A 26,496-nucleotide genomic window follows, 5' to 3' on the forward strand; every position below is an offset into this window, starting at 1 on the left:
CTGTGCAATTCCCAGAGCTGCTCCTCAGAGCCGCTCAGAGAAGTTGCAGGTGACTTCCCGCCATCCCAGCATCACCTCTCCCCACACCTCTCCCCACACCAAGTCTCCCAAGTCTCTACTTCTGCCAAAGCCTTGCCTTCCACCTGGAATGCCTCCCCTCATCCCGCTGTCCTTCAAGACCCAGTTCCAGCACACACCCCCTGACGCCATGCTGGGTTGGGTGCCCACCTCCCCCCCAGGCAGCCCACACCGCGCTCCTGGACCGTGACACCCCTGAGAGCAATACTGTGCGTCTTTGTTCTGGAAATGAAAGCACAGGATGAACCTGGGAGCCGGAGCAAACCCGAGAGGCGAACAAGGCAGAAAGTGCCATTTAAAGCAGAAACTGGCTTAAACGAAGAAGGCAACACCATCGATGTGAGAGAAGACAGCTCATTGGTTTAGAAAATAGCTCAAAAGCACTCTCAGCAAAAAATTCCACGAGTGCCCCACCCCCACACCGTGCAGGGACACGTGACCAGGTGCACACGGGCACATGCTGAAAAGGTGAGGAGAAAAGGAAACAGCACTCCATTGCTCCATTCCCAGGAGTGGGGAGGGAGAGTCACGGGAAAGCAGAAGATAGGGGAGAAGCGGGTCAAGGTCGTGGGGAGTAGGGCAGCAAGCTGAGGCCTGAGAAGGGAGAGGCAGAGAAATTCCTTGAAGTTGGGGTGCCTGAGGCACTTGGAGATGCTGTGTAACCCCTCACACTGCAGCTTTCTCCCTGCGAGGCTTCTCAGTGAAGCCAGTTTTATGGCCCCATCCTGTAGGGGTAGTGCCCTCCGTTGGGCAGGGGGAGCGGAACGCCAGCGGGGGCTCAGATCAGGAGGGACACTTAGCAGAGCAAGAGCTGTGGGTAGTGGCACAGCTTCGCCCTTTGGCGAGGAAGGGAGAAGGTGGCCTGGACACTGAGTCTTGGAACCCTGCAGGTCCCATGTGGAAAGGCCATCAACCCTCCTGGGTCCTAGTGCCGCCCTCAGGGGAGGTACACAGCCAGGGTGGGCTCAGGGGCCAAGCTGCCTGCTTGCAAAGCCCAGCTCCCCTGCCCACGGGTATGCAACTGGGCCTCTCTGGGCCAGTGTTTGTCTGTGAAGCGGGCATAGCAACAGTGGCGCCGTCTCCAAGATGGGTTAGAAGTCGGTAGTGCAGGAGACAGGAGATAATGGCGGGGTGGGGGCGGTGTCCAGCCGCATCTGGCCCACAGTGAGCTCAGTCAGAGTAGGAGTTGCCTGTTCTGCAACTGAGCTCTCAAAGTCCAGACCAATGGGCGTTCGGGGTTTTCAATGTTGAACAAGTGAGTGAGCGAAGGGTTTTGTCTCAGCCTCCAAACCCTTCAAGTGCCTTGTCAGGGAACGTCCAATTCACTCTGCAAAGCAGCCAGGAGCCTGCTCTCCCCATCCCACCGACCTACCCACCGATGCAGGGCCCTGGAGGGAATGGTCCCTCCTGCCCTGCGCTCCCAGGACACACCTGGGATGCCCGCCAGCACCCAGGGCCAGAGAGGGGCAGATGCCAAGGGCCGCAGGCGGAGAGACCTGCCGCAGAGGGGCAGCTGGGGGCAACAGCCTGGACGGGACCGAGTAAGGGGAGGGCAGCCAAATGCCCTTACAACACCAGGGCTCCCCCACTGCACTGCATGTTTTTAAACTTTGGGTCGGGAGAGAGCCTTCACATCCACAAGGCAGGGAATGATCTAGAAGGAGAGCAAGAAGGCGGGCTGGGCAGGAGACAGTCCAAGATCCCTGGAAGGAGGTGAGATGACAAAGGCGAGACCCAGGGCAGAGGGGGACACAGCCCTCCCTTACTGTAGAGGGCCCGGCACTGGTCCCGTGTTCCTCACCAACCAACAGCACGGCCCAGAGCCGGGGCCAGGCCAAGAAGAGACTCAACCACCACCACAGCCCAAAATGACAAGTGCCGTTTATTACAGTTACACGAACCGGCCCAGCCACAGGCTCGGCCTCATCCCAAGGATGAGCAGAGACGAGCAGTAACAGACCCTTCCCCACGCTTCTGCCCACACCCCTCCCCCCCAAGTCGTGTCCGGTCACACACTCCAGACAGAAAGTCCCAGTACTGAGCACAGGTTCCCTTCTCCTGGCGGCGCACCTCTCTGGGTCACGGACGGCCCCCCTCCTGGAACAGCCAACAGAGCAGCTGGAGCGGTGTCAGATCAAGTAGGCAAGCACAGGGCTGCCAGGAGGGTTGCGCTGGGGGCCTCGGGTCCTGCCGAAGGTGTGAGAGGAAGTCCGTCCAAGGTGTCTGAGAGGCAGGCCTTGGCTCCGGGACGCTGTGGGGCCAGTGGCCTCCGCCGAAGGCTGGGCTGGAGACGCCACAGCTTCTCCAGCCGTTGAAGCGACCATGCTTCGAGCTTGGCAACACAGAAATTTACATCAGGCCTTCTATAACCTTGGCTGGACTTACTGACCTCCAGAAGAACTTTAGCAAAGACAAAAAAATGAGAAGCAAAGTAACCAGAGGGACTCTGGTCCCAGAATCCCTCCTCACGGGAAAGACAAAGGCACAGAGTTTTTGGCCAAGTTTCCCAGTATCATCTGTGTTCAGAGAAAAGGCTGGTCACGTCCACACGACCAACACAGAGAGAAGCAGCAAAGGCAGGAGAGTTCACATGACTACTTTATATTAAAGTTTATTACATTTGGAAAATCTACTGTACAGGGAAAAAAACCCATTGGATTAAGTAGAGTTTTGCCAAAAGCAAAAGACTATCATTCTTTGGAACATTCCTGATTCCAGCCCAGGGCAGGGCCACAGAAGCACATCGAAGGGGAACCTGGTCCTGCGTGGAACAGCTCTGTGCCAGGTGTGCCCAGGCCCCTCACGTCACCTTCCAGAAGCAGATGTCCCCCAGAGACATTTTCTGGGGCACCCAAGGCAGGGCTCAGTCTGCGGGAGACTCTCCGGGCCCACTGCCCCGTCTCCCGACCCACAGTCCTCTCTCCTCGGTCCCCGGCCAGAGGCGCCAGGATTCCATTCTCCCCTGGCTTCTCTGCTTCACAGCAGCCTGGCCATGGCGGCGGCCCCAGGCCTCGGGCATGGCTGCTCCAGCAGCAACTGCCCACGGGCCGCCGGGATCAGTCAGCCCAGCCCCAGGGCCACCCGGCAGACATTCCATACCCTGTTGCGCACATGAGTGACAACTCAGAGACAACCCTCAAACTAGGCCTATTATGTTGTTTTCCCGATTTGGTTCTCCTAGATTAAAAAAAAAAAACAAAAACGACAAACAAAACAGAAAAGTCTGAACCCTGAAGCTGTCTCCTTGCCATAGAGGAGGGGAACAAGACGGGGGTAACCGAATGAACTTACTTAACTTACCTTAGAAGTAACAAAGTCTACTGGGCTATGAACAGAGAAACTAGAGGAAACATGTGCAAAAACAAGTTGTATCTAAAAGAGACGACCCCCCCCAAAAAACAATGGGAATCTGCTAGAGCTCCGAACTCCTCTCCCCATCCCTTGCCCCTCGGGGGGAGGAAGTGCCCCCAGATCAGGGGTCTCCGCCGGCAAGTGCTACAGAGGTACCCGCCGCCGGCCAGCAGACCCATCCAGGGCCAAAGCGGCAGGGTCCCCTTTCCCTCCAGAGTTGGGCCTGGGGAGGGCCTACTCCAGGTTGGAGAAACTGAGTCAGGAGGAGGAGATGCCAGGTGCTGGCTGTGGTGGAAAGGTCACGTGTGAGAAAGCCCCAGCGCCCAAGTCTCCAGGCAGAAGTCAGAGAAGCAGCCGAGAGCCACCCTGCCACCCCCCCGTACCCCGGGAGTCCGCAGGCGGGGCGCTGGGAGGGGGGGCGTGGTGGCGGGGCCTGCAGTTCTTCACGGAAGAGGCAAGTGGGGGCCTAGCGAGTGGTAGGGGGAGGAGGGGCACGGTCCCGGTCAGGCGTAGAACTCCTCCTGCTTGCTGGGCTTCTGGTAGGCTCCGCCATTGGCTTGTTTGGGCTCCTCCAAGGAGTAGCTGCCCTCGTCCTTCTTCTTCATCCGGTACAGCATGAAACCCACCAGGCACACGGCCAAGATGAGCCCCACGAGGCCTCCAGCAATGACCCCTGTGAGGGCAGGGAGGCCGGCTCAGCGTGGGTGAAGCAGCAGTCCCCCCACACCAGGAGGAGCCCCCAAGGCAGCCGTGGTCAGCCCTGCTCCAGGGACAAATAGAGCCCAACCCCCCCACCTGAGAGAAACTCACCTCCCAGCACTTCCTTCCTGTCCAGGAGGCCCTGTGAGGCCTCACCACCCACGGGGGCTTGATTCCGCGGGTTGGGCTCCACCGCTGACCCGGCCACGTTCTCCCCAGTCAGGTCAAAGGTGAAGTCCTACGAGAGGCAGGGACAGCCTCAGGCTGGGGTGGGCCACCTCCGGCAGCAGCATCCAGTTTTCTTTCCCAACCCAGAAGCAGCTCGGGCCTCCCCGGTCACCACTGCCACCAGCTCAGACGCACCCGACCCAGACCTCCTGGACCCCCAAAGCCTCTCATCCTATCCCGGCTGGATAGGGCCAGACCCCGGCTGGACTGTGGCAGAGACATCAGAGCACGTGAGACAAGGCACATGTATTTATATGAAAATAAGGCGACACCTGGGTGGCTCAGGCAGTTAAGTGTCCGCCTTCGGCTCAGGTCATGATCTCAGGGTCCTTGGATGGAGCCCCGCATCGGGCTCTCCCTGCTTCTCCCTCTCTGCTCCTGCCCCCCACTTGTGTGTGCATGCGCCTGCGCACCCTCTCTCTCTGTCCCTCTCTCTCTGATAAACAAATTAAAATCTTGAAAAAGAAAAGAAAATACCGTCATTTTAGTGTAAAGTGTAAAGTTACCATGACCGCAAGACAGAAAGTCAGATCGAGTAGAATTTTTAGACTCTCTTGCTGAAGTTTGGGAAGACTTCTCACAGGCAATCTTGAAGGACTCCTTTGCTCTGGTCTCCTATTTAGTCTGTCCTGCCCTGGGCCTGGCCCTGGAGTCAGGGGGAAGGTGGGACCTTGTGACCCTCTGTTCATGGTGGGGGATGGGACATGCTTACAGGACACAGGGTGCTAGGGGTGCCCGATGACTGAGCCAGAGTCCCTCGGCACCATGCACTGTACGTGCCCAGCAGCCGGCACCCTGGAAACACAGGTGACTACAGCGGGGGGCACTCACCTGCTCCCCAGAGCCCTCGCCGACTGGGAGCTGAGTGGACACTCCATCCTCCATGGCCCTCTCGGTGGCAGAAGGACCTCTGTCCTCCACATGGGGAGTGTGAGGGTCGAGCTGTCTGGGTCCCGCCGAGGGCTCACGGTGCTCAGGCTGCATGTCCCTGTGGGGATGGGACGTGGCAGGCCCTGGGGCCGTGGTGGCTCTCGCTGTGGAGGCCCGGTGAGTGGTCGGGTGCGGCGTGGTCTCACCGGGTGGGTGGGTGGTCTCCTTCTCCTGGTCAGTGAAGCCAGGCTCCACCTTGGCCAGAAGCACGGCCTCCCTCTCCTCGGGCGCCTCTTCCGTGGGCAGGACGGAGGTGGAGACGGTGGGGTTATCTGCGCCAGTGGGCTCTGGAGCCGTGGGCACGGCTGTCAGGAGCGCCACGTCCTTCCAGGTGGACGGGCTCTGCTGCGACAAGGTGATATCCGGCAGAGCACCTGGAGGCCCAGAAGCAGCTTGTTGGAGCAGGCAAGGCCCAGGACATCTAGACCGGCCAAGCTCCTGCAGTGAGGAAGGCCCGCCCAAAGACGCCCTGGCCGGCAGAGCAAACCCCTCCATGAGAAGCGGTTTCCCCAGGGGAGAAACTCTGCTTTGGAAAATGGAAGAGGAAAGCGGCCCTTTTCTGCTGCACGTGCCTGAGGGCAGCGTGGTGTCTCGAGCCACGACACACCAGGCCATCTGGGAAGGAAGCTTTCCCGCAGCTGGGGAAGCTTGCTATCTGGGTGGGGGCGTTCTCGGGAGCCTGACTGCCTTGTCCCCCGCACACACACCTCCCTGGCCCCTTCCCTGTTCACCTGCCCTCTCCCCTAGAAAGGCCTAGCACACCCCCACCAAGAACAGAGGGCTGTGTCCTACTTCCAGCTCTCAGGCCCCTACTTCGGCCACTTTCCCCACAGATGGCCTCAACCCTCTTCCAAAATCCTGCTCAAGAGCACCTCCTCTGGGAGGCCTCCCTGGTCACCTCCCACTCAAAGACTTCGCTCCCCTTCTATTTCCAGGGAATGGGGAAATAGAAGAAGATAAGGGAACATTTATGGAGGATCTACACCCCACCAGGCTGTGTTACCTTACAGCCCCCCAACAATCTTATGAAGTCAAGATATATTCCCATTTTACAGATGAAGAAAAAGAGGCCCAGAGAAGTCCCCCTTTCCAAAGATTGCCCAGAGAGTTAGGACACTATGAGCCCGTCTGTCTGCAGCGGACAGCCCCCACAGCCTTCTAGAACCCCAATACTCACTCCCCGCCAACCCACACATGCCTTCTCCTTGCAGCATCGACCTCACTCTCTTCCCTAACGTCACCCCCCAGACCCTGCTGCCTGATGGCCACCTTGGGGTCCCTCGTGTCAGCTCACCTGCACCAGAGCCAGAGAAGTTGTCGGAGTCATCCCCAGAGCCGTCCTGATCTTCAGGGGGCACATTTATGGCCACAGTTTGCTGGAAAAGGATACAAAAGGGTATGAGTAGAAGCTTGGCCAAGGCCCTGCTACTCTGGGGTCCCTGTCCTAGACAGCTGAACTCCCGCACCACACACACACACACACAGCACAGGAAAGAAACCTTTGTGTGTGGCACCAGGACCCTCAGCTCGGGGCAGCCCTCTGGTCCCCCACACACCCCCAAGTGCTATGATGACCCAGCCCTGCACCAGGTGCTGGGGATACAAAAACACGCCGGAAGGGGCAGGGCCCTTGCCCCAAGAAACTCAGCCTGGTAAGGGGGCCCTGGACCTCTTAGAAGAGCCACAGAAGATGCCATTACTGGGAACAGAAACTGTGGCCCCAATGGACCCCATCAGCTCAGCCTACACTGAAAATGGGGCCATCGGCCAGGGAGCTTCAGGGTCCAAGACTGGGGTTTTCTAGAGCCCCAGGAACAATCCCCCAGTAACCTGACTCCAGCGAGGCATGCTGGACACCAAAGTATGGACATCAAGGGTCTCGGGGGAAACGTCAGGGATGGGCATGGGACAGACCCACAGAGGACAGCCCCAGGCCTGGCCGTGCTCCCTCCCACACCTGGCCTGTTTTCTCACCAACGGGAAGGACTGGGCCCAGGCCCCCTTGGGGAAGCAAAGACAGGGTGCCCATTAGGCTAGGGACAGATGAGATTGATCTAGAAGAGGCCCAGGACTCAGGAGGCACCGACACACGGGCTATGGGCCTGGTAGGGACCCTGTGTGCCAACAGTGGTCCCAGGACACTGCCTGCCCAGTGCCGCTCTGAGCGGCTGCAGGCGCCAGAGGGTAACTCCCGAGGCAGGGGCTGCTGCTACAGGACTAGTGAGCAGGCCAGGAGGAGGCAAGACACACCACAGACAGCCCAGCAGGCTGCACAGAAGCCTGAAGCCCAGCCATGCGGGGGTGTGGAGGGCTCCCCAACACTAGTTCCAGAACGTCAGTCGGAGAAGGGAAGACCCAACGGCCAAGTGGCAGCAAGGGTAGTTATGAGTGTCCTGTTCAGCAACAAGCCTTTGACCCAGATGAGTTCGTGACACCTCCATCTCTAGAGGGCCCCAAAACATGAATAAACAGGCAGAGCAGTACAGTTCAGAGCACACGGGGTAGGAGACTCCCTGCCCTTAGCCACTTACTAGCTGAGTGGCCCTGGGGACACCACTAAACCTCTTAGGGCCTCAGTTTCTCCATCTGTAAAATGGGGACAGTAGTTATATCTACGTTCCAGGCCTGCTACAAAAATTCACTGAGGTTATGCACAGACAGCAGCCGCTGTTCTAACTTGGGGAGTGAGAGCTGCTCGGCATGGATGAGAGGATTCTGGTGCCTTCTAGGGGAGAGCTGGGACGGAGGGGTTGGGGTTTCGGAAGAGAGGCAGGACAGAGCCAGGTCACAGGAGACCCAAGGCTGGGATGCAGGGAATGAGGCCTCCCTGGGTCCCGGCCACAGGCCATGGGGTTTCACTTTTGCATGGAACAGAGCAAGGAAGAGACAGACAAGACCTTCAGCCTCCCTGAGGCCACCTAGGGCACAGCTGGGCCAGGTGGAGGCTCCCTATCCAGACCCTCAGGTCAGAGGGACACTTCAGACACGTGTAGAAACCACCGGGCTAGAAATATCACTGAGTTTCCTCTGAAAGTACAAACCCCAAATTCTACCTCTCCTCCCACCCCCCCAGAAAAAGGTTCTGGCCTAAGGGCTGTCTGGGCACTTGTGGCCCATCTACACCAACTGGCTCAGTCCCTGTCCTCCACCCGCCCCTCAGGCCACTTCCTGCCTAGGCGGTCCCCAGGTGGTGCTTCCAACACCTGGCCTGTCACCTCGGAGCTCCCCTCCGCCAGGCCTGTACCTGTTCCCTAAGGGAGCAAAGAATACTGCTCGCCAGGTAGGCACCGAGCAGGTTCCCCGACCCCAACACACCCCCACCCCAGGCCCCCCCGCAGGCCTCCAGCCCCAGGGCAGCTGGCGTGGGTGCAGGGGGGAGACACAAGCATTCGGGGGTGGGTCAGGGCGCCAGCCAGAGCAGCCGCTGCAGCACCCAAACGAGGGCCAAATCTTCTGGCAGAAGCCGGAGTCTCGGGCCCAGGTGAGAGGAGGCAGACGCTGAGGAGGCCCAGCCTCTCACCTACCGGGAGAAGCCCCAACAGGTTAGGCCTTTTCCCCAGCACAGGGCCTCTTTCACCACCAGATAAGACTGTGAATCTGCCCAGTCCCTAAAAACAATTTGTTCCCTCAACTCTGCTCAGCTTATCCCTGTGCGATCTTGTTTACACAACAAGCTCTTAAGCAAACGCTTTCTTTGCAGAAACCCGCTCCCTGACCTCAGGGGCAGCCCCTCCCCTCTCAGGGCCTGGTCTCCCGCAGGGGAAGGGCTACAGTGACCTCCGGATCCCCTCCGGCCGTGAACCTTAGTGAGGGCCTCCACTCCCTGGGGAGGAAATGAGCAGAAACTGCTGAGTTTGAACTTGGATCACTAGGTGCCAGATGACTGGCATTTTGGGGTGAGACTTCCGGTTTCACTTAGGCAGCTGTGCTAAGAGTCTGTGGCCAGCTGCCCCCAAGGCCTCCCGTGGGGCTCTCCGCAGCCTTGTCTCTGCCTAGGGCCCCTCGGAGACCACCACGTGGCCACAGGTCAGGGCTGCTGGGGGACAGATGAGTGGCCCAGCTTGGAACCCACCTCAAGTAGCCTGGGAAGGTCAAGGCAGGCCAGCTCACACCTTGAATGGGGCTCTTTAACCACAGCAGAATCCTAGGAAGCTCAGCTTTTCCTCCAACACACCAAAATTCTTATAGGAAGATCTAAACATCTGCACGTTCAGTTTGCCCAGAGGAAGGGCCAATCTGCTCCAGACCTTTAAGCCCACCGGCCCAAGAGGCCAAAGCCAGGTTTGGCTCTGGTAGAGGGCACGGGTCATGGGGCAGACACATGGAGGCTGGGGGACAGGGAGTAGGAAAGGAACTTAGCCCACCTCCATCTCAGAGCTGCTGGCCACACCCGAGCTACGTGGAAGGACTGAGAGAGGCGACCGGGGGGTCAGGGCTCCAGCAGAGCAGAACCAAGATTGTCTGAGAAACTGAGGCATTCTCGCGCACTGGAAACACTTTCTATCCCTTTCCACCTTTACCCTTCTATTTGAGGCAGGCAGGCCTGAGATTAGCATCTTGCACAGATAAGAAACTGAAACAGACAAGGGCAGGGACTTGCCCAAGGCCATGGGCTGTGGCTGCACGTGCTCCCCTCACCTTCCCAGCTCTCTCCCTCCCGCACAAGCCCCCAAAGACCCCCTGGCAGGCCCATCCGGTTTAAGGTGCCCGTCCACACTTCTGCAGCACAGACATGAAGATGCCAATCTCGTCAACACAGCCGCCCCCGGCTCCGGAGCTATGGGATGAGAGTGTCACAGAGTAAGAATGCCTGACCCCTACCCCAGCAGCCGAGGGGACCAAGGTGCCAGCCCACGCGTCAGGGCTGCCAAGGGCTGGGAATCTGCATCGGACTGCTGCCTGCCATTCCTGAGAACAGATCGGGAGTCTGTGGGCGGAGGCCAGCAGAAGAGCCTTAGGAAGGCAGAGCCTCAAGCCAAGCCCAGACCCTCTCACCCCGCACTGGCCCTAAGACAGCGCCGCCTGTGCAACCTCCATCCTGGCTGGCCGAGAGGACTGCGGCCGTGGGGCAGCAGCCCCCCCAAGACATCCTGGGGCCAAGAGCTCCATGGTAGCTCACAAGTCAAGATAGCGAGTGGACATCTCAGAGAGCTTCGAGGGAGGATGGCAGACCCCAGTGCATCCAAGTCCAGACTCATGGAAGAGGCTGCCTGGTCACCTGCTCCCCGGACTCCCGCTGCTCCGTCAGCTGCAGCCAACAGGTCCAAAGACTTGTGGTTTCCAAACTACAGGTTAGTGACCCTGAGTCACTAACCATTTGTCACCGGCTGCCTGACTTAGTGATGGAGAAAGCACGAAGCCTTTAGAAAGCATCACTGAGCTGCTCTTCAGCCAATACATGGCTAAAAGCACAGTATCATGTAAGACTGATATTAAACAGGGTCCTTGACACCAACACTCAGGGGATCACCGTCCAGGGGCTTTGGAGAGAAAAGACATGGTCTGGTCCTGGCAAGCTCCCAAGGCACACAGCCAGGAGCCCCACTTCGGGCTTCCAAACAGGTGGCTGGGGTGCAGAGGGTGACCCTCCAGGGGACACTGAAGCTGGGCCTTGAAACCCCCCCAGGCAGACCTGGAGACAACGCTCAGCCCCAAGTCACTAAGCTTGGTGACAGGGGAATGTCAGGAGTGTGGCAGGCATACACGGCCGCAGGGAAGGAGGCTCAGGTATCCATTGACCGTTATTTGTCCCAGTGGGACGATGAAGCCCGAGCTGCTGTGGTAGGGCCAAGTCACCGAGTCCACAGCCCTCCTGGTCTCCCTCAGAGCTAAAGGGGCTCGCAGCAGCGTTTCCTAGGCAGCCAGCCTTGGCGCTGGCTCTGGGGCTGTTGACTGGAGGGGCCCCCAACATGCTCCAGGAGCCCAGCTGTGGGGCCAAACACAACACGGGTCCCACAGACCTGTCAGGACAAACACCCACTATTCCCATCCACTGAGATCCCACAGGGCAGCAGAGGATTAAGAGATTCATATTTTCTTTAGGAATTGTTACTCCCTCGGTTTCTTGGTCAGATCTATGGAACTAAGGGAATGGGCAGGTCCCCCCCCCCCCCCCGACACACACACCTACAGTTCGTAACTCTTGGGTCTTGAGATCTCAGAGCTAAAGAACCCCAGCCTTCAACCCCCATCTATGTCATCAAGATGCCAAACTGACCCAAGGGGACATCCAAACCATCGCCTTTGGCCGGGCTCGGGGCTCTCTTTCTCAGGATCCCGAGAATCACCAGATGAAGTCCTCTGAGCACCATCCCTAAGGCTGACTCAGTGGGTCTCGGGCAAAGGCCCAGGACTCTGATAGTGAACAAAGTCCCCACTCGGGTAGGGATGCAGCCTATTCTTGGAGAACGCTAATCTGAACAGGAAAACATCTAGCCCGGAGTTGCCCAGGGCCTGGGTGCTGGGGAAGGCAAACCCCTAGAAGGTCCCAAGACCCTAGCTCTGGTCATGTTCAAGGAAGAGGTCCCAAACAGCAACAGGGCCCCATAAACAAGCCCTAGGGCAAAGGGATCCACGATGGCTCTAGAACATTCTCTGTATTTCTGATGCAGCCACTCCACAAACAGAGCACCGCAGTGCCTGCCTGGTCTGTGAAAGAGCCTCACCTTGGAGCTGAGGAGACCCTGAACTTCAGAGGCCTGGGCCTTCTGGCTGCTCACAGCATGAGCAGCAGGGGACAAAGCGGAGCCTCTGTCCAGCCCAGGGCTGCCGGCCGGGGGCTGCCGGCCCTCCACGGGATCTCAGGCCTGTGGCACTGACCTGGCAGGAGGAGCGGGTCTCTCTGGGCGGGCCCACCGGGGCGGGGCGGGGAGCAGGGGCTGCTGAGCCACCCTGCAGTCTTTCAGGGGCACCTGCTTTCCCGGGGTGGGGGGAAGATGGGGTGGGAGACGGGGAGCGGTGGTGGGAAAAGAATGTTGTGGAACACGCAGCCCCACTCCTGTGGCTCACCCAACACCCTGGGGCCCTGCTTTCCTCATCCGGAACACCATCTGTACCCCCTCCTTTAGCACCTGGGCAACATGGCTTGAGCACAGACCCGACGGGCCAGGCAGGTCAAACCCAAAGCACCTTGGATCCGGGGTCTCAGGGAAATCACCAGAGCCAGGGTTGCGGGGAGGGGGGAGCCTGACCAGGGTTCGCTGCCCCGGGGCGCACCTAGGCCTACTGCTCCCCTGCTGGGTGACCTGGGCAGCTCTCTGCCTCTCTCCAGACAACAGAAGGGGCCGGGCTAGAGTCCCCCAAGCTCCCTTAGTGATCTGACAGGCTAGGCTGGGACATGGGAGCAGCAGCCCCACTCCTTGTCAGCGGGAGGGGCAGGACAACGGGCCAGGGCTCCCTCCTGCCCCAGGCTATCCCAGGGGTGGCACATAAATCACCTTCTCTCCGGAGGCTTCTTTCCTACCTTGCGAGCTGCGGGAGGGAGGGGGGGGGCTTACGACACTGAGAGGCACCGATCTCCCAGCTTTGGCCTCAAGACCCTGAAATCTGGCCCCACTGAAGACGCTCCCAGGAGGTGGGGGCCCCACCAGAGCCTCAGAGCCACCCCAGCATTTCGGGCCTGACAGGCGCCGTGATTTATCAGCTCAGTGTCTCTCTACCAGAACCAGGTCAAGACGGGACCTGCAGAGGGCATGACGGGCTTGGCCTAGGGTGGCAGGGGCCCGGGCAGCAGCAGCTGGGTGACAGGGGACTTACTCTGCCCTCAGCCGGAGCAGCCATGAGGGCACCCAGGCCCCAACCCCCATCGGCACCTCTACCAGGAGGAGCGCCTTTCAGGGGACCTCCCACGCGTGAACCCTTCCCCCCACTCACACACACAACCCACCTGACCTGTCCCCAGCCTGCCACTCAGACACAGGTCTTACCACGTGGGGTGTTTCAGGGCAGGACATGTCCATACCGGCCTTAGAAACCACCCCCCCAGCCCTGTGGTAGCATTTCCCACAACACTAATGTTGGGCTTTCCAGAGGGAAACCCGAGGTCAAGGTCGCAGAGCCCTTTGCCCTGGCGCATTCTGCCTATGTCAAGTACCCAGGGAAGACAAGGCCGTGTTGAGGGAGGGAGGATCCTGGCAGCCAGCCCCAGGCCCCATGGCCAAGCCAGGTGAGAGCTGCCACCGGCACCTCCAAAACCCGCCCCCCACCCGAGCTGGCGCCCGCCTCGCAGCCCACATGCTGGGACTCGTCTCAGAACAGGCCCAGCTGAGGGCTGGGTGTGGGGCCACGGAGCTGGAAGACCAGTTCCTCAGCTTCCTGCCCCCCAACCCCGCCCGCGAGCGCCCCAGGCTGGGCGTTGAGCAAGGCTGCCCGGCCTGGCCCTGCCAGCCTTTGGCCAGGGCTACCCCAGGAGCCAGACAAGGGACGGCCAGGGGAAAGTGACCAAACCCAACACCAGGAAAACCTGGTTATAGCCTGGGCTCTGTTCCCAACTTACTGGATGACCTTGGAAAACACACTGTTTCCAGTTCCCCATCTGTCCAACAAGTGACGGCAAGGGGGCTCCTAGTTCCCAGTCTACGGCTGGGAGGTCGAGACCCGCCCTCAAGGGGCAGGCAGGTGCAGCGGTCGCAGCAGACCGCCCACCTGAGGGCTGTACCACAAACGCGGTGCTCAGTGGGCAGAGGACACCCCCGTAGCTAGTGGGGGTAAGGGCGCTTGATCACAGGGACTCAGGGTCATTGCTCTCAGCTTCCTGAGGAGGGTTATGGAGCAGGCGGGATACTGGAGATGTCCCAAATCAAGGGGACTCTGGGATGGCAACTGGCAACCCATGAGGACAGAGGGAGCAGCTAAGGCCTCCAGAGCCTTGTGCCTTCCCAACCCTGGCTATCCAAACAAGACAGCTACAACCAGAAGCTCGGTGTAGGGCTCCCCACCGGCCCTCACGGGGGCCCCGTGCACTCCTCTCTAGATAATTAACCCCCAGATTTCACCAGGCTTGGGGGCCTGACACCTCTGGCACATGGGCCTCTAGAGACAACCCCCGCCCCCGCCCGCCGCCTCCGCTCTAAATAAAGTATCCTCAAGTTTCACAGAGGCAGAAACTTGTAGCTTTGGACACACCTGCAACCAGTCAGGGCTCCAGCTGTGTATGCAGGGAAGGGGAGCTCTTCTTCACCCATTTACCCCATTGGTGTCCCTGCTGTTGCAGAGTGTCCCCATTAAAACGCCTCTGGGAAGGCTATCCAGTGCTAGTCATTCACACTAGAGTATAAAGCAGCTCTATAAGGGGGATGTGCTCATTCTGGAAGTGAGGCACTGTGGGTGGGTAGGAGCTATGGAGGATGGGAAAGGTTACCAAAGAGAGGCTGGGAGATGCCAAGAACAAATTTTTTAACCTGTGTCAGAATATGGTTGCCAGCCAACCCTATACCCAAGAAAGACTAAATTCTCTTTGTTCCCACTTTGAGCTATAGACACGGCTTCTCCTCCCACAAGCAAAAGAATAGGCTGGCCTGGGAACCTGCCTCTGGAATAAAGTATAATTCAGACTGATTAGGCACTGAGGCTGCTAGGAGCCCAGACAAAGACACAGGAAGGGCAGAGTGTCCTTGAAGGAGTCCCACAGGGGTACCAAGGCAGAGGGGAACTGGGAGTTTGGGGCATAAGCAAGATGCGGCAGAATCTTCCAGGAAGACCAGGTCTGAATAGGTTGAGCTTGCTCCCCAGGTGACTGGGGAGCTTCTCCACAGAAGCAGAGTAGCCTGGGTCCCTTGACCGTCAGCCTACCATCCGCCAGGGGCCTCTTGATGGCTGGAAGGCCCACCGAGCCTCAAACGCACAGCCCTGAGCTCCCAGGCACTGGCAGCACCCGCGCACAGTGGTCCTAAGGCAGCTGAAGGGAGACTGGATGCAGCCCCACTCTTAGGAGCTCAGAGGCACCCAGGAGGCACCCAGGAGGGGGAGTAGCATCCCCAGGGCTCAAGGACAGTCAGGGGTGGCAAGTAAGAATCTCGGGCTTTCACCTGGGCTGGGGTTTACTCGACAAACAGAAATACCTGAATTAGGCCTTAGGGGTAAAAATAGTTATGACAGCTAATACTTATTGTGGACTCTTTGCCTGGCACTAATCTAAGCACTTTAGCTGAATTAACTCATCTTCATAATAGCCTTAGACTCTAGTACCATAGTCATCCTCCCGATAAAGAAATTGAGGCAAAGGGGACAAGTCGTTAGTCCCAGGGCACACAGCCAGTGAAGGGCCAGGGGGAGGGTTTGCGGGCCGGCAGGCATGCTGTGAGCCACCCTTCAGTGAGGACCACACGGCTCCCTTGCCCTCAGAAGGAGGAGCCATCATTTCCATGGGAGATGGCAAAAGGGAAAGTGCAGAAGGAAGGACCTTAGGAGTGGGACCCTTTCCCCCAACATCCTGTGGCCCAGCCTGACCCAGCTCCCTCTCCTGGGTGACCTTAAGTCTGCAGATCTAGGGACAAGCCACTGTTCCCCCACAGTCTGGGGGTCCCTGCTCAGCTAGCCTGCGCCCCTACCCAGGTGCCCTGGTGTCCGGCCTCCTCGCACCACCCACCGGCCCAGCCCACCCCTCCTTGGGGTCAGGAGCCTGCCCCTGGCAGAGACTGGGTCATAGGTGAGCAGAGTCTGGCCTGCCAGGGAAGGTTCCAATTTCCAAGAAGGGGCAAAAGCCCTGTTTTCAGACCCCACAGTATCAGCACACGGGAGGAAGACCAGCCAGCCACTCACATGAAGGGACAACATGCCCGGACAGGTCAGACAGCCAGCAGGGGGTCTCCCCAGGGCACCCCCTACACACAGTCAGCCCCCAAACTCCCCTAGACGTGCTCCTCTGAGCCCAGGCAAGGAAGGGGCTCTCACTCATGCCACATATATTACTTCCTGGGATCTTGTCCAAAGCCCTCTGAGGCAGTTGAAAACCCCCAATTTACAGAAGTGGAAACTGAGGCTTAGGGGCAGGTGAAGAAACAGGCCGGAGGTACCCAGGGAGCCTGGTAATTATGGAGCCTGGTAACTCCATGTCCAGTGCTCGTCCCAGCCTCCACCGGTCGCCTCTCTCTGCTCCAGTCCCCGGGGATGCTCACCTACGCCACTAGCCCACCAGTCCTAGACCCCACCTGGCCTGCTCAGCCTTCAGAGCATCAGGACCCCAGAACCCACCCCAAAGGTAGGCAGATCCAAATAATCAGGCTCAGGCTGCTGCTGTCATACTGGGGGAAAGGTGGACCAGGATGTCCCTTGGACGCCCAGCCCCTAGGTCGAAGGATGCCCTGTTCAGCGGGGAGCAGGGGGTGGGGAGGTGGGCTGGGGGCGGGGTTAAGGTCACAGGTTCTCTGCTCCTCACACAATTCCCAGGATGAGGACCCAGACCTCAGGGCCTTCCCAGGACCTTACAACAACCAGAATGACCGCAGGAAAACACTGCAACTACGCTCCTCCCCCAGACCTCCCCCACCCCATACCCCCAGATGCCTGCAGGGGGTGGGGAGAGGAGGCAGGGGCAGAGTCTGAGGAGGTCCCTTTGCATCGATGGCCCATTCTCCTAGCCCAGCCCACAGCCCGCAGGCCCTGGCGAGGGGTCCCACCTGGAGGTCTCGCTGCCCTGAAGGTCCCCACAAGGCGCCCTGGAGGAGGTGCAGTTCCCACAGACAGCAGGGCCGCACCCCTGCGGTTCTCTCTGGGAGAAGGTGGAGTGACGTCAGCTTCTGCCAGTCTCGGAGGCCTCCCGAAACACCCGCAGCCTGGGGCCCTGCGAGCCCAAACCTGATCACACATCCGTCAGGGACACTTGCCAGAGATGGGACTCCAAGGCCCGGGACAGTCCCCTGGGCAGCAGGGACACCGACAACCACAGAGATCAGAGCTGGTGCTGCCGACACAGTCCAGGCCCCAAGCAGGCCGGCGAGGCCCCGAACATCAGCGGCCACTGTGGGGCAAGGGGCACGGAAACAGCAGTCCTCGGGTCCCCCAGGGCCGCCCGCTGTCATTACTTGCTGGGTCTGGAGCGGATGAGTGCACCGTGGCCCTGCAGAAGGCCCCTCTTTACCTCCACACCCTGCACCCACCCAGGGCCAGAGGCCCGCCTTGGAGGGGGAGGGCGGGTGTGGCCACAGAAAGTGGGGGGCAGCCCTAAGTGGGAAAGACGAATTCAACGTGGTTGTGATGGGACAGGACTCTTAACACCGCTGGAGATCGCGGTGCCCGTGAATGGTCCCGGAGCAGGACTGGCAGCCTCGGCCACCCCCACTGCCCTCAGCAGGGCACCACATCCGCTCTTACTTCCCATGGCCAGAAAATGACCTGTGAGCTGCGGTCTGAGCTCCTGACTAGATGCCGCTGAGGGATTCTGGGAGGAACCCTGTCCCAGCGAAGGACCTTTACTGTCACGGCCCCTCTGGCCGGTCTGCACAGACCAAGCCTCCTGTCTGGTCCCAGTCATGGACACCCTCTCCTCCGTGGGCCCCCCGACCGGGTGTAGACCGCTCCCCACCTGCACGGGGCTGTGTACACAGCAGGTGCCCGGGTTCTGGGCTTTAGATCTGGTCAAGCCAGGAAGGGCTCAGGACCCTCAGGGACCGAGGCAGGGGAACAGAGGTAGGCCCCGCCCCCAGTCCCGTGACCCAGCAGGACATAATGAACACCCCAATGCGTGATGGTCACCGGCTTCTCTGCCCCCTCCTTCCATTTCACAGATGGGCTCACTGAGGCCAAGACAGGCCCTTGCACAAAGTCACTCCACAGCGAAGAGGAGGGCCAGGGTTGGAAGCCAGGCAAGCAGAGCCTTAGTCAGCCCTGCTGGGCTGTTCCCCACCCCATGCCTGGCACATCGTGGGCTCATGGTCAAGACTGGTTGGGTGAGTGTCAGGGGAGGATCTGTGGGCCTGGCACCATGACTCAGCTGACAAGCGGAGCGATAAACACGTCCGCCTGCCCCACTGCCCCAACCTGCCCGACGGGGCTTCCGTTCTCGCCGATGAACGGACCTGGGGCACGGGGCCAGGATGCCTGGGTGTGTGCACAGAACATCACCAAGTCTGACCTTGCCCAGGGTCCCCTGTCCACCTCTGGTTCCCACTCTGAGCTCTAGGTCCACCTCCTCCAAGCAGCCTGCCCGGCCCTCCACAGAGGACCTCTCAGGCAGTGAGTGTCCCTTCAAGGCCCCAGAAGAGTAACAGCAGAGGACCTTATGCCCCTGCCATGCTCCCCACTGCCACCTTCACTGTCCCCAGGACAACGGCTCTCTGCAAACACGTGACCATCAGAGCTAAAGACGGGGAAGGAAACCCCTTGAGCAGATGGGAGAACTGAGGCACAGAGACGGAAAGACCTGCGCGGGCCAGTCAGTGGCTAAACCAGGACTAAGAAGGACAAGTGTCCTGGCTGCACTTTTCTCTAGGAAGAACTTCCAAAGACTTCGAACGCCAGCGACAGAGGAGCATCAAGAGTTGTAGCTAAAGAGGGAAAAGCCCACCAGAAAAGGAGAGAGAGAGGAAGACCGCTTGCCAGCTTCTGGAGAGGAAGCTGTAGACAGGTGGGAGCCAGGTTCCCCCCGAAACAGACCGCGGCCTACCCAGTAGAAAGGCCCACTGGGGAAACAGAGTCAGGATGCCCCAAGCAAAGCTTAGGTTTGGCTTCAACCCACACTGCGTGTCCACTACCCCACCCCCGTGTGTGCACGCACACACGCACGCATGCGGCCTCTGGTGGGGTGAGTCACAGGAGTTTTCCCAGCACCGAAGGCCAGAGGAGAAGCAGCCTCCACATACAACCGAGCAGCCCTTAGAGCCATAAACAGAGGCCAGGAGGAGAGAGACCCCAAAAAAGATGAGAAGGGGGGGCATCGGGAAGCTTCCAACTTCATGAGTCAAGGAAACACCAGTGGGCAGACGACTGCGTCGGGGAGCAGGTCCAGCCACCAGGCCTTCCCCTCTCCTGGCCTGTGGTCCCAAGCCCCAAGGCTGCCCACTGCACTCCCTTCCCCCATAAGCCTGCCTCCCCGAGCTTGCGCCCCTCCAGACACCCTGGCTCCCCAGACCTGCACAGCAGGACAGGAAGCAGGACCCTTTCCAGGGAAGCTTAGCCCACCTTCCCTCAGGCCAACCCCCGCCACCGGCTCACTCCTCTGGGTCCCAGAGCACTGAGCTGACCAGATGCCCCTGTCTCAGACCCAGAAATACTGGAGAACTTCTAGAGCCTACTCCCCACCCAGCGTAAGCTTCGTGAGGTCAAGACAAAGCAGCGCCCTCTCGCAGACAGAACTGGCCGTCCCAGAGGCTGTATGGGATGCTGCCCGTGTCTTGAAGTCACAGTTGCTGAGGTGACCGTGGGGCACACGGTCTTGCCTTTGTGGCCTCAAATGGACCTCCTTGTGTTGAGGGATACTGCCTGCCCTCCCTCGGCACTCCCCAGCCTGCTCAGAGGGAGGTTCCAGAAGGAGTGTGCCTCCTAAAGCCCCACGTCTGCTGGAACAGCTGAGAGGGAAATGACACCGTGCTGAGTCTGTTCCAGGGCGCAGGGACCTGGCGCCAAAAGCCTTCTTTCCACAGACTCCCTTAATCCCATTCCTTCTCTCTAGACACACTTAGGCAGGCCCTCGGGGTGGGGTGGGGGGGGGGGTAGAGGGTAGCTTTCAACCCACCACTCCAAGACTGGTTGTTGAAAAGAAGGAAGAAATCAGGAAATCGTTCGTTCTATAAAACTAGCAAGGTTCCAGGACCAGAAAGCACTGAATGACCATTTCTTCACTGGGCTGCTCCTGCAGCGAGAGCGGGAGCTGGAGGGGGCCAGCAGGGGAGCCCAACGCAGGAGCCAGGAGTCTTGGGAGTCTGGTCACCTGGCTGGTACCATGGTGCCTGCCTCCCAAGCTTAAAAATGGGTCTACTGATTCCAAAAACGTTTCCCCAGTGTCTAAGATTAAAGTCTGTGGAGACCGGCTGCTGCCCTGGGGACAAACACACAGGCACCATCCAAACATGGGGATAGTCACCCCATCAGGCCACTCTGCACCAAGCCAAGGACATATGGTCCCTTCATGGGCATCAGACCTGGGAGCACGTCCTACCGTGCTCTCCCGGGTCCCACTGTTTCCTGAGTAAGGCTCCTGGGAGCAACTCTTGCCTGTCCCTAAGCCGTGGGCTGAACCCAACCCAAGCCCAGGATGTTGCCAAAGCTCAAGTTTCCCTAAAGGCACTGTTCAGGCCGGCTCTGCCCAGCCCAATGCCCTCTCCATCCAAAGCATGTCCACGCACAGTTCTCTGGGACAGAAGAGCAATCACCCATAGGGCCTCGCAAGTGTCAGGCAGCCTCCTCTCCTGGGCTTCACTGGGGAGACGTCAGAGTCCAGCAACTCATTCGTGCCATACACATATGCCCCCACATCTGTACGAATCCTGCTTCTTCCACACCAGCACCTTGGAAGGGCTCACTTCTAGAGGCCTCATCCACAAAAGGAGGACAAGGACGTATCTCATAAAGGTTTGGGTAAAAATGAAATAAGAATGTAAGGGAAGCAGTGAGAGCTTGACAGCAGGCATTCAATCAAAGGGCCCCGTAATTCTATCCACAGCTCCCTTCTCCTCTGGCACTTTCATTTCCAAACACTTTCAAGTGCTCATTATGAAATGAACATGCAAATGACAGAAAGAGGACAGGGAGAACAGGTATGATGTCCGCTCTTCAGAGGACACCAAGACTTGGAAGTGAAGTGACTCACCCAAGATTACACGGTGAATCAGTGGCATGGTTGAGACTCGGTCCTGGGGCTCTACTTAATCCAAAACTGTTTGTGGCCTGCCTGGCAGTACCGGCACTAAGAAAATGCCCTTCGATCCAATTAAAACATGGTGAAGAGACAGAGGCAGGACCCATGCTGAGAACAAGAGCCCTTCCAATTACGAGTTACAAGGAGTTAGCCTCACTTGGTCCAGGCTACCTCTGTGACTAGCGAATCGCTTACAACTCAAGCCAGATGGGGGAACTCACAACATGGGGGTCCTTAGGGGCCTCCTTCCAGAGGTCATCCACACCTGTTCACCGAGGGAGCCTTAAGCACGTCCCTTGACAGCCTCTGTTATTCTAGGTACCGTCAGGGGTACTGCAGAGGTCCCAGCTGGGCCCGTGAAGGCGCAAAGTGCACGTGTCACGGATCACGAACATGGCTCACAAGCGAAACTCTCAGCACGGAAAACTCGTCGTCTGAGCAATGGTTCTCCCAACTCTGATTAGTGTCTTAGCACTGCTGGAGAAAAGTGCAAGTTAGAACCGAACAGAAAACTGCTGGCTGCACTTACATGACCACGACTGTCATCTCGGGCTGCTATCAGAGATGGGAGGAAGAGGAAGAACAAGCCAGAATTCAAAAGGTACCAACCGGGGGCACCCCGCACAGGAGGCAAAGTAGTCTGGGGAGCTCAACAACCCAGGAGATTAAATGCCTAACGTAACACGGAGACAAGTGAGGACCTCGGCCTCCCCAGATTAGATTATGCTTTGTATCCTTCTGTTACTAAAGGAAGGAAAACACACTGCAGACAGTCCTGCCCAAAGTAAGAATACTTCTGAGGCTAATGCGGATTCTTAGCTCACGAAGGAAACCTGAATACCAAGGATACCTCATTCCCAAGGGATTTCAGGACCCAAAATTTGGCAATAGGAAGCAGTCCTCTATTAAAAAAAAAAAAAATACTACAAAATTCAAGCTTTTCACTTCTTTCTAATTCTTTCCAGGCCTCTCTCCTCTCTCATCTGTCTCCCACCAGCCTCGGTTAATGAGGTTTTATTGGAACCCACCATGAGCCACAGGTAGAGACGAAAACCAGCTCCACCCTCCTGGAAGAGCTGAAGCCAGGAGTGACATCACCTCTAGAAGGCTCCGAGCCCAGGAGGAGGCAGCTAAGGCCTCCCCCACCCCCCACCCACTCTGCCAGGCCTTTGGGAAATGTCTCTACTGGCCCCCATAATTAGGGCAAAAAGGGATTTTATGCCTTTCAAGAAAGAGAAAAGGGAAGGAGAGAAAAACAAGTAACTATTCCAGAACAAGCAATTTTCCTGGCATGGAAGAAACAAAAGACCACGGGAAACTCACACTCAGAAGCCTTTTTAGGCAAACCTGTTCTTGTCTCTTGGGAGTGGTTTCGAGCCACCTTCTGCCCTAGCAGCCTTCCCTTGCTCATTCAAAGTCAGGTGCCCAGGATCACACCTTACCTCACTGGTCCCCAGGGGGAATCTGACCTGCTTTCCCACTGGGACCAAAGTGGACCCTGAGAGAAGACCAGATGTCTGCAACCTGTAGACACCATCTCCTATTTTAGGCAAACCCCACTGCCTTACTTCTTTTAGGAAGGGGAAGGGGTGGATACTTTATGCCACTTTATGTCCCCAATTTTAACCCAACATGGACATCCATTGTAAAAGGAAAAAGCTGGGCTGGGCAAGAGAAAACACGCTACCTTTATAAAAGAAAAAAGAAACCTGAACTCCAAGCCAAGGTCTGACTCCAAAGCTTAGTGCTTTCAGGCTCCACTCAGCCACAGGCTCCAGAAAGCCCTCCCACCCCCACATTCTAAGGAGACTCCCTCCTTTCATCCTTTCCCCCTTGAGACACAACTGCCTCCCAGTCCTGTGTCTCCCACTGCACTGGGTCAAAGTTTCTAGGCAAGACATAATGCCTCCTACAGCATCTGCCCTTACCCAGTACACAGGAGACAGGAAACACACTCCACGGAGAACCTCAGATCCCATCCGCTTCCCCCATGTCAACACTCTGGGATCCCAGCTTAGGAGAATGCCAGCCCCAACCAAGGCGGGCAAAAGAACCACCACCCACACTCCCCCCGATTCTGCTGGAAATAGGTGGAGAACCCCACCTCAGCAACCCCACCTGGAGAGAGTGCAGCAGCCAGGTAAGGCCAGAGGGGCCACGGAAGTAAGCCACACACCTCCACTCTCTTCTCCCGAATATTAACTATGATTCAAGGCATCAACTGAATCCCACAGAAATTGCAGCCCTGAAGAGAGAAGCAGCCAGATGCCAACTTCCTGGACCTGCAAGCCAGGAATGCACCGGAGACGGAGTTCAGAAATCCCATCAGTTGCCATGGCCCTCTCAGATTTGGCACCCTCGGCCCCCCACCTCCAACTCATCAGCAGTTCAAGAAGCATCGGGGACCCTACTCTTCAAAATAACTTCCAGAAACAACCATCGCCTGGAAAGCAGGGAGGACTCTTCCCAGATGAGCCTGGGAAACACCTCACCTGAGCCAGACCCTGTAAAATACCCGCCAGCTCTCAGGAGCTGGTAGTTTCTATGATTGTAGAGGGACCCGCTTCCAGACGGTCGGCGTTGCCGAGACTTGCGCAGATGCCACATTACCAGGGGAAGACCCGGCACCTCCCCCCACCCCCCCCCACCCGACCGCGATCCTTCTTGCCCACGTGCCTCCCTTACCAAGAGCTAGGGAAGTCGAGCCGTCCAGATGTGGCGAGAGACCGCCACTTCCGGAAGGGGAAGAGCCCCCCGCTCCGTCCGCACCTCCCCTCTCCATCCCGGGGGATGGCCGAGCCAGCCCGCGGGGAGGGCCCCGGGACCCCCGCGGCGGGCGTGGGGGCTGGGAGTGGACGTGGACACCCGGCGGCCAGCGCTGACACCTGGCGGCCGCCCGGGTCCTGGCCCACGGCAGGGCCGGCGCGGCGGGGCGGTTCCCAGGAAAGGGTTACAGGGGCCGAGAACAAAGCGCCCCCATTGGGGAAGGCGGGCTAGCGGACGGCGGCGGGGGCGGGAGATCACTTTCTGGGGGCCCTCGGGATGCTCTTTGTCGGCCAGGTCCCTCTTTAAAGGGGGACCCACCCCCTCGCCAAAGGTGGACGCCGGAGTCCTACCCGAAGGCCTCCTCCCTCAGCCACGGGCTCTACATTTGTCCCTCTTTCCCCTCGGCTCCACTGGGCGGGCCGAGGGACCCGCCTTCCCTCCGCGCGGCTCCAGCACAAAGCCAGGCCGGGGGAGGGGAAGAGCCATTCCGGCGTCCACTCGCGTGGAAGCCGCAGCCCGCGCCGGCCGTGCCCGGCCCCGCACGCGCCCCTCCGCGGGCAGCACAACTTCAGCAGCCCCGAAGTTGGGGTTCCTGCGGGGCTCTGATGTTGGGGGCCAACTTCCCGGAATCTTCCGCTGCCAGCTCGGCCCCGCTCCCTTAGGGCAGCCGACTGGAAGCCGAGGGCCCCACCTCCGCCGCCGCCGCGACCCCCGCGCAGCCCCGGCCCCGGCTCCTCGGCCAGCGCGCCGGCCCCGCTGCGCCCAAACTCGTCTCCGCCGAAGGGGCTGGGGCCCGAGCTCCGCGAGTCTGGTTTAAATTAGACTCTGCGGGCGGGGCGTCGTGGCCGCGGACACTGCATCTTCTCAGGTCGCCAGCGGAGGGGAGCCTGCGACCCCGGCGCCGCCGCAGGCTGGCGGGCTCCGACGCATGTGGAGCGGGGTCACATAATTGAGCGCGGGGCGCCGGCGCAGGCTCCTCTCCGCGGGACGCCCGAGCCCCTGGCTCTTGGCGGCGGAACCCGCGCGGCGCCCACCGACGGCGGAGGCAATTGAGGTGGAAGCCCCAGTTTCGCGGTCACGGTCCCGGGCCGGCCGGGCCAGCGCGGGAAGGAAAGTCCCCGCTTCCCCTCCCCCTCCACGTGCCGCCGGCGGCATCGGCGAGTGTGCAAGCACCGGTTTCCCGCCGCTCCCTGCCCGGCCCCGGGCCGCACTCACCGGGAGAGCCAGCTGCAGGCGGAGCGCCAGCGCGCACAGCCAGAGCCAGAGCGCCGCGCGCCTCATGCTGCCCGGACCGGCGGCGGGAGCGCGGCAGGCTGCGGGGATCGGGGCGGCGCCGCGCGGCACGGACTGCTCGGGGCTCCTGGCCGGCTCCGCCGGGTCGTTGCGCTCTGCACCGTCCAGCGCTGCCCCGCGCACAGCTGTCTACGGCGAGGGCTGCGGGACCTGCCGGCTACAGTCCGCTCTCTGCCGCTGGATTCCTCTCCGCTCGACTCCCGCCCGCACCTCTCCCGCCGAGCTCCGCCTTATAATAAACCCACAGGCCCTTAGCCGTTGCAAAAACTAGCCCCCCACCCCCAGCTCGCCTGGTCTCCGGGCCAGCCCCAGTCCCCACCCCCTAGGACCCCGCCCCCTGAGCCACCCGGCCCAGCCTCCTTGCAACGCCCCACCCCCGGCGCTCTGGCCTCGCCCCCGGCCCCGCCCCTCTCGCCCCGCGAGGCAGGAGAACCTCGCCTTCCTCCGGAGCTGTGGTCCCCCACCGGCTGTTGTGCCGGCGTTTCAGCTCTGCTGCTCCTGGGTGGCGGGGCCCGGGGCGCACCCCCTTCCGCCCCAGCCCAGTGTAGTGGGGTGCTGTCCGGGAGAGGGGCGGGAGAGGCGGGCTTCGGTCTCCGACCGTGAGCGCCAGTCTGCAGCGCCCTCTGGGCGTGGGCACCGAGCGTCCTCCAGGTGCGTCAGACTCCCCAGATCCTGGCGGCGGGAACATTTTCGGGCTGTGCGGCGCCTCCTCCGGGTGATGGGGCCTTAAACCGATGGAGCCCTCCCCCATCCTCTGGTCCGGCTTCGGAAGGGGTCCCAGCGTCCCCACTTCCCCAAGGACAGGTTCCCACATGCCCTCGCCTTCTGCCAGCACGCCAGAAAGTGCTGAAAACTTGGGGCCTTACTTTGAACAGCAGGACAGGCTCAGGACTGGCTGTAAAAGAAAAGGAAGAAGAAAAAAAAAACGTTTTCTGTGTCTTTCTGTAGAAGACTACCTTCTCTCTTTATGCTCTGAGTCTAAATGGAAAACTGAAGGGCTTTCTTCCCAGGTCGGGCCTCCTCTGACCTGCAGATCTGAGGACAACCACTTGAGTTCTGATCCTTTGTGATTCCCGGAGAGGCCCTGCCCCTCAGTGTGTCCAACACCCTTCAGGAACCTCTGTGCAAAAAGGTTATGGAAGGCCTATGGGTGTAGTGCAACGGGCCTTGAGAGAAAAGGGGAAGAACCTGCCGGTCCTGCATGGCATCTGGTAGGCCATGGACATGGTGCCAAATGACCTTCGTACCTGGACCAGGAGATCAAAGATGGCGTGTCCTCACCCATCTTCTCCCCGCAGCTGGCAGGGCTGGCCTCATTTGGTCTGAACTGGGAACCAGCAAGGTCTTCTGAAGTGTCTTGG

The 26,496-nt window shown here is 59.5% G+C and overlaps 1 protein-coding gene across 1 annotated transcript; it reads right to left on the reverse strand.

Annotated features, from left to right (window-relative positions):
* Positions 1-1,939: 1,939 nt before the first annotated feature.
* Positions 1,940-25,408, reverse strand: SDC1 (syndecan 1). The gene is made up of 5 exons (XM_045979801.1): positions 25,058-25,408; positions 6,581-6,662; positions 5,188-5,660; positions 4,240-4,366; positions 1,940-4,102 (listed from the first exon to the last, which is right to left on the reverse strand). Exons 1-5 carry the CDS (start codon positions 25,121-25,123, stop codon positions 3,933-3,935), a joined length of 918 nt encoding a protein of 305 aa, XP_045835757.1. The 5' UTR covers positions 25,124-25,408; the 3' UTR covers positions 1,940-3,932.
* Positions 25,409-26,496: the final 1,088 nt, after the last annotated feature.

The sequence above is a fragment of the Meles meles genome, chromosome 15, assembly GCF_922984935.1.
Source record: "Meles meles chromosome 15, mMelMel3.1 paternal haplotype, whole genome shotgun sequence".
Lineage (NCBI taxonomy): Eukaryota > Metazoa > Chordata > Mammalia > Carnivora > Mustelidae > Meles > Meles meles.

Excerpts from the sequence above, each read along its gene's own strand:
- SDC1 (XM_045979801.1), bottom strand. The coding sequence starts at position 25,123 with ATGAGGCGCGCGGCGCTCTGGCTCTGGCTGTGCGCGCTGGCGCTCCGC. Across the intron at positions 5,661-6,580 it reads CTTCTCTGGCTCTGGTGCAG|GTGCTCTGCCGGATATCACC; the intron begins GTGAGCTGACAC and ends CTGGGCCTCCAG. Across the intron at positions 4,367-5,187 it reads GCGAGGGCTCTGGGGAGCAG|GACTTCACCTTTGACCTGAC; the intron begins GTGAGTGCCCCC and ends TGCCTCTCGTAG.